Genomic DNA, 11,087 nt, shown 5'->3' on the forward strand with positions numbered 1-11,087 from the left:
GCACCATTAAACTTATAACAATTTGCTTCTAAAATGCATAATGTAATATATGTACTTATTTCCACACATTTCGCAAATAACGATAAGATGAGTAATATCCTCGGTGTTATTTGTGTGGAATTTTTGTCCTCCAAATATTGTCCCACTTGCTCCACAACAACACTTTCGGATTGGTTTTGTTATTACGGCAGTGACAGATGGTCAGCGAGCTATATAATCAAGCTGCGTTGCTCTCTGGGTAATTACGGTAGTGGACGTCATCCTCCTCCCCCACTCAGCAGGCTCAGCACAGCGCTCTCGCCGGTGAAAGATTGGTCGGACAGCGCGGGTGCCATTTGGCGCAGTTTTGAGCTACATCCGTTAACAAAGGGCGTCTAGTTATTTATTTGTTGTCGTATTTGTACATTTTATTTAACCCATTTTGTCGTCAAACATTCACAATGAGCTCAATTAACGTCAAAAAGCTGAAAGTTAACGAGCTGAAGGACGAGCTGAAAAAGCGTAATCTTTCAGACAAGGGGTTGAAGGCCGAGCTGATGGACCGCCTGCAGGCCGCGCTGGACGAGGAGGCCCTTGCCGGAGACTCCCCGCTGGACCAAGAAGCTGCGGCTGGTGAGGGTTTCGGCCAGGCCGCTGACCAGGAGGGTATGGGAGAGGAAGAAGAGGGCGAGGGCCCGATCGAGGAAAGCATGGAGGCCAACGAGGAGGAGGGGGAGGAAGAAGAGCCGGAAAATGGGGGCGACGGCGGTGGCGTTGCCGAGGACGAAGAGATGGGTGAGGGGGAAGAGGACGGGGACGGGGACGGGGACGAGGAAGATGAGATGGACCCAATGCTCAAGGGAGATGTGGACGACATGGAGAAAATAGACGCAGAGGATGGTGAGCCCGGGGACCAGGCTGCTGAGGGTGAGTCGACCGGATTGGTTATGAAAATGTGACTGACTGGATGGACTGTGGCTGGGTGTTGGTTTTTGCTATAGCGCTAATGCTAACGTTACCCTATTCTGTACAGTCTATGACGCTACCGCGGGAGGGAGCCGGCTGTGAATGACCAAATTTGAATGCGTAACCATACAACTGAGCGTCCATGTTGAGCTAGATAGCGTGGCCTTACTAGACTAGCAAGCGTTAGCCACAAACTGAAACGTTAGCCGGCATGCTAATTTAACTCAAGCACCGGTCACCACTTTGGTGAGCTAATGTTCATTTTTGTAACGTCAAGTATCGATAGTCCAGTCCACAAACATTAACTTAAGCATTATTTCTTCATAATTAAATGTCGTTAGCTACAATTACCAAGTGAAGAAAGTGAGAAATAAGCTACTAATTTAGCTTAGTCGTGTTTTTCGTTTCGCTCGATTAGCGTGTTAGCTTACCAGCTAACGTCATTTTCTTTGTGTCTGTGGTGCAATGCTAACTAGCTGATCAGCCGGTTAGCTAGTTCAGTGGTTCCCATATTGACGTTTCACTACGAATGAGATGGTAGGGTGGAGGTGCGCCAAGACAATCGCTTTAAAACCTACCATTTCAAAAAATGGCATAACGTGAAAGCAACATGTTTAAAATGTTGAAAGGGTTTCACTATAACATACTGTAGTGATTGTAGGGTGCCTTATCTCGACTCCCGTATTGTTAACTACCCTAAGCTCTAAAAGGACATTTGGGCAGTTTCAAAAGAAGTACAAATTAAACTGTAATTTCGAATTCCTTGGAAATGACTAGACTGAATGAACCCAAGTTGATTTGATTTCAAAGGGCCCGGGAACCCCTGAACTAGCCGACCCAAAACGGTGTGGAAGATGAGACAGGCGCTGAACTGCTTGTCTAGCACGTGGTTAGTTTGTACGTGGTTTGAATAGAAAGTGTCATATTGTTGGAACGAATATAGAAAATTTGCAATGAATAGCCCCCTAGGTAATTCAGGTTAAGTTATGGGGAGGGGGGGCAGTCCAGGTCTATGTAAGTTTCGTATTTCCTTGCATGATGCATTTGGCCCAGACCACAGTAGACTTGTCCTTTTTAATGAAATACTTATACTGCTTTCAATAAGATTTAGATATATTCTAAGCCCTGTACTGCAGATTAAATGTCCTGTTACTTTGCAGAGACTTGTTTTTCCAGCCCCAGCAAACAATGTTCATTTGGACCAGCTTACATTGTAATTACTATCTGGTCATTAGGGCTGTTAACAATTTATGCAGTATGATTGTGTTGTTTAAGTGTCATGAGGTGTTACCTCTTAGTTACCTTTTTAATAATATTGATGATTATGGTCGACACAATGTAACTAATGAACGGGCTTTGTGGGCCAGAACCCCACTGCCAGTCCGACCTCTCTCACATAAAAAGGAGCACCTCATTCTATCTTTGTTCTATTTTCAAAGGGGATGCGGACAAAGACACGAATGCTGATCAGAAGAATAAGAAGGGTGTTAAGAGACGCCGGGAGGAACATGGAAGGGGCTACTTTGAATTTATTGAAGAGAACAAATACAGCTGGTAAGGATGGGACAGAGCAAAAATGGCCTTCAGCATCCCTGAAGCGCCATCCATAGCTTTGTTTTAACTGTATTGGCTTTAAGTGCCAATGCACATAACTAGCAAGAGGAAAACCCTCATTTTCAAGTATTATACTATTTATTGATAACCTTACTTTCACACATGTTTTGAGGGTCATCCCTGACTACTTAAAGAGCCTTACCATTTACCTTTTACAGTGCCCACTCACATTTGTGTCTATAATGGACTGCATTCTGTAGCAGAAGTGCAACTATCAAGTCTCTATGAATTTTCATATCTGTTCCTCATGCCACTTATTGTTTTGGAAAGCCCATTGTGTCCTCAAGGTGAATCGAGGCTGCTCAAAGAGAACAAACCCAGAGGAAAGTAGCAGATGTGCACTTTTGAATGGAGGGAGGTTGGGGAGAAATAGCGAGAGGTGGGAGGGGTTCGCTGCTGCAGGGTAGCACATAAGGATGTAGCTAAATTCCCAAAGTGTTTGGAACGTCCACGGTGGAGCTCGCTATTGACCGTCCATTGTTTTGCCTCGCAACGGTCTTTATTTTTATTTTTTATTTTTTTTTCTTCCCGTTTTGTTTGGTTGTATGACGTCAAGATGCTATTTCTGTCTCATGTATCATGTCTTGTGTGTATGTTTATCATGGTGTGAGAGTGTGGATGTGTGTGTTTGCAATTCTCTTTTCTACCCCTGCGCAGGTGACATCATGCATGGGTGTTAGTGTGTATGTGTGTGCATACATGTACCTACTTCTTGGTCAGTGTTTTGTTTTCATTGCGCTGTTGACACAATGTATGATCAACTGGCAGAAAATGGAATCTCTTTTTGATTCAGCCATGGGGTTTTGTTTTTTGGTTTGTTTGTTTTTTGTGGGGAATGTCTAGTACTTTTCTGGGCGAATTGTTAGACCGCGATAGTACTGCTGCCTCTTCAGGGCCCCCCCCCCTCTAATCGGACAGCCAAATTTAATTTTTATTTTTTGCAAGAGATTTATTTCCAATTGAAGTCCAAGTTTCCTTCCTTTTCATTACCATAATATTTTCGCCAACGATTTTTGTAGCGCTTTAAGCTACCCTATGTGAAGCAAGTGGCCCCTGGGCAGCCACAGGCCTATAGAGCAGCAGTCACTAGCTGTGTGACTCACTAGCTGACTGCATTGACCATATGCGCCAACTCAGACAGTATATTCTCTAGAGCAACCATAAATCTCTTCACAGCCACCATTTGTACAGCACTCGAGGCTGATTGAGGACAAATACAACGACAGGTGTCTCTGGAGATGTTAAGACTGCTGCAGATGATGAGAAAGGGATAATGAACCCCAAATCTGTTTCTTCCTACTAAATAATTACTCCACTGGATCACTTCTTCAGGTGGAACAATGTTTAAGCATCACTGAAATGTTTACCTTCTTAACAACATTTTGACTAGTTTCTTAAACTTCCCTTAAGCGATTTAGGTACCTAATCTCAAGCTACAGAGTTGGTAAGTTGCTGTAGCTCTCAGTATATCGTGATTGCTAATTTGAAGCAGCTAAGCATGGTGACAATTTATACTGCATAGTTACAGTTACACAGACCAGTGTAAGTTAGTCATGACCTTTTCAGTTAGAATTCAACACATGGGAAGTTAAATATAGCTGCACCCGTCATCGCTTTGAGTGACCGCACAGCAATCCTGGAGATCACAAATACACTGATCTCAAAGGGGAGAGGTCTGCTTTGATTTTTATCACTTTCACCAATGGATAGCCTTGCATGTTAAGGCTGGCTGAGGTGCTTTCTTTCTGTGTATCTCTCACGTTTTAGATTTCGCTGGAAACTGCAAGGTAAGTGTTGTCTGCGAAGGCCCACAATACAGCTGACTATCCAAAACGTTTGGGGGCTCGGTTGCCTAATTTACTCTCTATTTTGTATTGTTCCCCTAGTCCATCTTTCTACTTCTCTCCCCAAATATTTTTCAGCAAGTGGTACCCAAGGCATCTATATGTTCCATGCAGTTGCATTGCCGTGAATCTTCTAATTGACTGGTTGTCTCTTGTTTCAGGGCCTCATTTAAGTCTCCTGTGCCACCCCTGGAGGAAGAAGATGAGGAGTTTGATGACACAAAAGTCTGCCTGGATGCCTGTAAGTGATTTAATGTGAAATAACATAAAAGTTGTTTTGTTTTTTTTAAAGCCAATTTAATGGTATTCTAAGATTCAAAATTATAATTGCAAAGAAGACCTGTCCAATAAGACTTAAATGACAGCTAACTACTGTCATACTTTCTTTATTAGAGACCTATTTACATGGCATACTTTTTTGTGTGTGTGTGTGTTCTAGACAACTGCGACCTACACTTTAAGGTGTCACGAGACCGTTACAGTGCCTCATCTCTCACAATGGAGAGTTTTGCTTACCTGTGGTCTGGAGGCAAGGCCACCTACGGCGTGAACAAAGGCAAAGCCTGCTTTGAGATGAAGGTACAGTAACAATGCTGATGTATTTGAAAGAATTCACCTTTTTCTGCCGTACAGCACCATTCTTTTTTTTCTTACATCCCTGAATGTTTATAACCTTATGTAGAACTTTAAAGTGTTTACAAATTAGGTGTAACACTTTAAAATTAAGACACGCATTGGACTAATGGAAATGAATCCTACCGCATTTCGTTCATGTGTTTTGCTTCATGTCAATAGATCACAGAGAAAATACCAGTAAAGCACATTACCAGCAAGAACATGGAGATTCACGATGTGCAAGTCGGCTGGTCCCTGGCTACTGGCACCCTGCTCCTGGGTCAGTGTCTTTAAAAGGCTTCTGTATATTATAATGTTGGCCATTGTCATTCAGGCATTTGTTATCGATGGAAGTGATGAGTCCATGATGAGAGATATCATTACCTCTGTGATGCACAAAATGGTGACCAGGCCAGTGCAGCCATACTGTGCAGCACTTTACAGTGCATTGCATTAATTGGATGTCTGCGAGCAAATGAACCTTGTATTAAATCTTTGACAAAACAAACTGTCCTGGGTGTACATTTCTGCATGAAGGTCTGCCAAATAGGGTGACACTAAATGCTGAGGCTGCTGTGATCCTCTATGAAAAGCAGTCTGTCCTTAGAGGTCCCTCTAGTGGTTCATAAGTAGCACAACATGTTGATGTAAAATGGCCCCAGCTCTGGCTGCATCATAGTAATGGTGGCTGGCCTATTGCCAACATAGTGACTCACACACTATCACAGTGTCCCAGTGACTGAGATGTGGTGTGCTAATTCAGGAATATTCCATCTGTTAGCTGTCCACAAAAACGTTTGTCAATTAATGTATTCTCTCATTACTGTCAAGGTGAGGAGGAACATTCTTATGCGTATTCTGGGAAAGGCAAGAAGACCACCAACTGTGTGACGGAGGACTTTGGAGAAACCTATGAGGAGAATGATGTCATCTGCTGCCTTATTGTAAGACGTAAATGCTACTTATTTTTATCAGTTCATTAAAGTAGATGAAAACCAAGCCAAAGTGAGATTAGAATTAAAAAGGCTCAAATGCATACAGAGATGCCTACAGGGTTATTCTTTGTAGAATAGGTTAACTACATATTGTTCCCTCCATTTAATGTATATCAGAAACAGGAGGAAGAAATTTATCACGATGAAAAAATGATAGACATGACATGATTTTTTTGAAAATCATAAACAACTTTGCATCTTGCTTTCTTTGCTTAGGACTTTGAAGGTGAGGAGTTGGCGTTGTCCTTCTCCAAGAATGGCGGGGAGCCGGCTGTCGCTTTCCAGGTCAGCAAAGACACTCTGAACGGCCAGGCCCTTTTCCCCCACATCATCTGCCACAATTGTGCTGTAGAGTTCAACTTTGGCCAGATGGAGACTCCGTACTTCCCTCAGCCCCAGGGCTACACCTTCCTGCAGCAGATCCCTGTGAGTGAACGAGTCCGGGGTCTGAAGGGGCCACAGACCAAGGCTGACTGCGAGGTAAGCATAGTAATGTGTAGTTTTATTCGTAATCATAACGATAATATTTGGTGTGTTTGAAGTCAATTTTTGGGGGGGAACTTGGGTCTTAATTCTATTGCCTTTCATGTTATGTAGATCATAGTGATGGTCGGCCTGCCAGGCTCAGGGAAGACTACATGGGTGAAGAACCATGTCCAGGAGAACCCTGGGAAATACTACATCCTGGGCAGTGACACCATTGTGGACAAGATGATGGTCAGTACTGATAGTTGTGTGGTTTACTGGTAGCTGTTGTTTTTAGTAGCCCTAGAAAAATCTGGACATACTGTGTTTTACGGTCTCTGTCCTACTATTCTAGGTGTTCTTTAATGTCATGTATTTTATCCCATCATTTAATACAGATCAACAGCCTGAAACGCCAGTCAAAGGACATTACAAAACTGACTGCCATTTCCCAGCGAGCACCACTTTTCTTGGGAAAGTTTATTGAGATTGCTGCCCGCAAGAAGAGAAACTACATCCTGGATCATGTAAGTGGCTGTCACTGAATGTGATTACATCATTTGCAGATAATATAGCGATTTGACTAAAATCAAACATTATAAATCATGGTTATAATTGAACCTCTTTCTCCTCTCCCCCCCCAGACTAACCTGTCTGCCCCAGGCCAGAAGAGGAAGATGTGCTTGTTTGCAGGTTTCCAGCGCAAGGCTGTGGTGGTCTGCCCCTCTGACAACGACTACAAGCAGAGAGTCCAGCAGAAGGTTGAGAGTGATGGCAAAGAAGTGCCTGAACATGCTGTCCTCAAAATGAAAGGTAAAAAAGATGCTTGGGCCATAAAGTACACTTAATAGTTTAAACCTGTTTCTTTTTTTCTTTTTTTTCTTTTTTTTTTTGTCAGATTCAGTCTTCTTTTTGCATCCCTAATCATGTCTCACCCACCCCCTGGTCCATTACAGGCTTCTACTCTCTGCCTGAGGAGGGAGAGAGCTTCAGTGAGGTCATCTATGCTGAGCTGCAGAAGGAGGAGGCTGCCAAGCTACTGGAACAGTACAAAGAGGAAAGCAAGACAGCTCTGCCGGCTGAGAAGAAACCCAACCAGGGAAGCACAACACCAAAAAGAGGCGGCGGTCTGCGTGGTGGTGGCCGGGGAGGCAAGAACCAGTTTAGCCGCGGCGGTGGACCCGGACAGAGAGGTGGTGGCCGTGGAGGCTTCCAGAACAGAGGCAACTTTAGAGGAGGTAGGATTGACATTTGGGGATGTAGTTAATGTCATTTCATTAGAAAACATTGTTTGTTTTTTTTTTTTTTTTTATTGTGTTGATCATATTTTTAAGCAGTTGAACACGCGTTCAGCCTAACTTGTACCGTTTCTGATCTCTGTGCAGCTCCTGGCCCTCGTGGCAGCTTCAACCGTCCACCTCGCGGCTTCCTGCCTCCCCCAGCCTTCAGAGGAGGGTTCCCCAACCGCGGAAACTTCAATCGGGGTGGCCCCATTCCCAGCCTGGGCGGATCCCCCAGGGGCGGGCCAATGAGGGGTAACATGGGACCCAGAGGGGGGGCCATGAACAGAGGTGGCCCAATGCACAGAGGGAGCATGACCAGAGGAGGTGGAGCCAGCATGAATCGTGGTGGAAACAGGGGACATCCCAGCCAGGTGGGTTTGTTTTAATGAAAAAATGTCTGCAATAGCTCCTAAAATGGCTGAAGCCTTTATATTCACATTTTATAGTAACATTTGAATATGTATCACCATCTGTTGATACATATTAAGTTTGTAGGCTACTGCATGGTCATCATTTTCCTGCCTCTCACCCTCTACAGTTTCAGCCGAGAGGTGGTCACCGTGGCAACTTTGGCAACAAGAATGGCAACTTTGGTAACAACAGGAACAGTGGCAACTTTGGCAACAGGAATGGCATGGACAAGGCTCAAGCCTTCAACCAGAGCTGGCAGCAAGGGGTCAGTATTTCTGCAGTTTAGAAATTCTGTTTGCACATTACACTAGACTTCAATGTTTAAGACGATACAGATTAAGCCCAAATTTTACTTGTATATATGTGAATAAAAATATACAGTGATGGAAAAACCTGTCTCATTATGCCCCAGTGGGTGGGAAAATTCCATGCCTGTAATGAACCATACTGGTTCTTAGAATGTATAAATAAATACTACTATTATACTATACTACTAAATTTATACTACCAGTGTAAAACATTTTCCATAACAAAGTGGTTTTAGACTTAGAATTTTCTTCCTTTTTCCTCTCAATATTCTTTTCACATGATTCAGTTTATATATCTGGATTTGGTTTTCCTCAAAGCTTGCAAATGAAATATTTAAAATCCACTCTTAATCTCAGATGTTAGAGCATCCTTGAATGCACCAACAAGGAACAGTTCAAGCCCCTGTCTGTAACTACATTATTATGAAACCATAACCTAACTTTGACCAAACAAAAGCAACAAAATAATTTAATGTATTGCCAATCTCAAGTAAAATGTTTAGTTTGTTGTGATAGGGTATTGATTGCTCACTTTGCGTCTCATGTGTCCCGTGCAGTTCTGGAACCAGAAGCCGTGGAGCCAACAGTATCAGCCTGGATATTATTAAGACACTTGTTCTAACGGACTGGTGGCCGACACTGAGACCCACCGCTAGCCACGGAACATCCTCCACCCCGCTTTTTGATTTTCTTTTCTTAGAACCCACTTTTAATAATCTAAAACCCACCAACTGAAGACTAAAGCGATATGGAGCAACAACATTCCACATCAGAGGAGACCAGGCAACCTGAGTGTAATTGAAGCTTTATATATCTATATGTACGACGTGGGTTCAGTCTCATTAAATAATCTGTTTTATTTCTTTTGTTGTATATTTTATTATCTTTTTTTTCACTACTTTTAAATGTGTTTTTAAAAAAAAAAAAAAATCTCATGTTTAATATCAGGAACCAGAAACATTTTGCCAGCTGGCAGATGTTAAAGATTTTTTTTTTTTTTTTTCCCTCCAGGGTTGTGCATTTTATCTGTGCTGTGGTTTTTGTTTAGCCTTTTTTTTTTTATTACAAATTGTAAATATTTTTTGGGTTTTTTTTTTTTTGTTTGTTTTTTTGCGTAGTTTGTATGACAAGTTTAAGAAACAGTAATGATTTGAAAGGAACCTTGGCTTATTAGCGAAGCATGATAGGTGATTATATTGTTAGACTGTACATGTCAATATAGTCCGCTGTCAAACAGTTAAAACTGAAGCAACAAATTAATTCCAGCAAGTTTTTGTCTTCTGTTCCCAGTATCACACCTGTAACCTAAACTCCATAGACCTACAATAAACAACTCTTTGGCTTTTTTACATTCTTCCTGGCTTATGACTTTTGATTCAGTTCAAAGGTGTGTAAAAGACCTTTGACTGGGTGATGTCCTAGTTTGCTACTTCAAACAGTATGGACATCAGCCCCATTACAAGCCCCAGTTTACACCTCATTAGTAAAGTATTCCCATCAACTGTCCTGTCTTTGGTATGTCTTTTCCAATCCCTTTGTTATTCTAATGTATATTTGTTTGAGAAAGTATTTTGGCCAAGCCATTTTAAGGATATAAGTAAGCCATGTTTAGTACCACATTATGCATTTTTAATTTTCTTTTTAAATGTCTTAATTTATCTTTGCAAAATAAGGGCACTGACTAAGCTTGATAGGAAGTGTGGTTCCAAGATTCTTTATCAACGGTTCCTTTTTAGTGCAGTAGACTTCTGAAAAACAGCAAGCACTGATCAGTCTAATTACAAACCAGAACCATAATTGCATTTTACTTTTTATTTGATTTATATAAACGCCACTACTTCAATTTTGAACAAATTTCTGCTGATGCTAGTACAGCACAAAAGTGATTGAAAGCAGGCAGGGGTTACTCATTTTCACCAGCAAACCTAAAGGGCTACACAGTATCACAACTCATCCACTATTAACACCACCAACAGTTCATGAAGACCTTTACAGACTGATGGGAGAAGAAGCAGAGGGTAATGTTTTGTCAACTTAAAGGCATTATTGTGTTGTTTGGAAGCACCCCAGAGTTCATGTTGGTGACTGTGTGGCCCGGCAATAATGGCAGCTCCTCATCCAACTGCTCATAATGTGTCCCACCACGTTATGCAGGCAGAGGATACCCAGCTTGTGTTACAACACTAGAACAACATCAGAGCTGGGGAAACACCATAACAGTAGATCTGACAAAATGTGGTCATGTGTTTCCATTGCTTTTATTTTTTACCTGCCCGTGTTATTTAATATACATGTAAATACTTCACTATTTCAACCATGCACGAATGTTCATTAATTAATTGACTTCGAGTGATAACTGTATTGTGATTAAGAAACTGTTAGTTTGCCCGAGTACTGCTGTGTGATGAATTGTCAACTATACTTAATTGTCTGGAGAGTTTGTGCCCTCCTGTTTTATTGTACTGGATACATAAATCTAGCAGAATGCAAGCTTTGCATTTACAGTATAATCTACAATACAGACACTATATTTTTATCGCTTTATGTTGCAGGTTGTATATCAGGTCTTTTATGATTAAACCAACAATGCAAAAGCTTTGAAACTTT

General features: G+C 41.9%; 1 protein-coding gene across 1 annotated transcript; it reads left to right on the forward strand.

The window, feature by feature from the left end:
• The first annotated feature begins 233 nt into the window (after positions 1 to 233).
• On the forward strand, positions 234 to 11,087 carry hnrnpub (heterogeneous nuclear ribonucleoprotein Ub). The gene is made up of 14 exons (XM_044170396.1): positions 234 to 906; positions 2,385 to 2,499; positions 4,565 to 4,644; positions 4,843 to 4,982; positions 5,199 to 5,298; positions 5,850 to 5,962; positions 6,230 to 6,493; positions 6,611 to 6,730; positions 6,877 to 7,005; positions 7,123 to 7,291; positions 7,435 to 7,716; positions 7,864 to 8,132; positions 8,300 to 8,437; positions 9,038 to 11,087. The coding sequence occupies exons 1-14, from the start codon at positions 441 to 443 to the stop codon at positions 9,086 to 9,088; spliced, it is 2,436 nt and encodes an 811-aa protein (XP_044026331.1). The 5' UTR covers positions 234 to 440; the 3' UTR covers positions 9,089 to 11,087.

The sequence above is a fragment of the Siniperca chuatsi genome, linkage group LG16, assembly GCF_020085105.1.
Source record: "Siniperca chuatsi isolate FFG_IHB_CAS linkage group LG16, ASM2008510v1, whole genome shotgun sequence".
In the NCBI taxonomy this organism is placed as follows: domain Eukaryota; kingdom Metazoa; phylum Chordata; class Actinopteri; order Centrarchiformes; family Sinipercidae; genus Siniperca; species Siniperca chuatsi.

Excerpts from the sequence above, each read along its gene's own strand:
- hnrnpub (XM_044170396.1), top strand. The coding sequence starts at position 441 with ATGAGCTCAATTAACGTCAAAAAGCTGAAAGTTAACGAGCTGAAGGAC. Across the intron at positions 7,006-7,122 it reads GAAACTACATCCTGGATCAT|ACTAACCTGTCTGCCCCAGG; the intron begins GTAAGTGGCTGT and ends CTCCCCCCCCAG. Across the intron at positions 7,717-7,863 it reads CAGAGGCAACTTTAGAGGAG|CTCCTGGCCCTCGTGGCAGC; the intron begins GTAGGATTGACA and ends ATCTCTGTGCAG.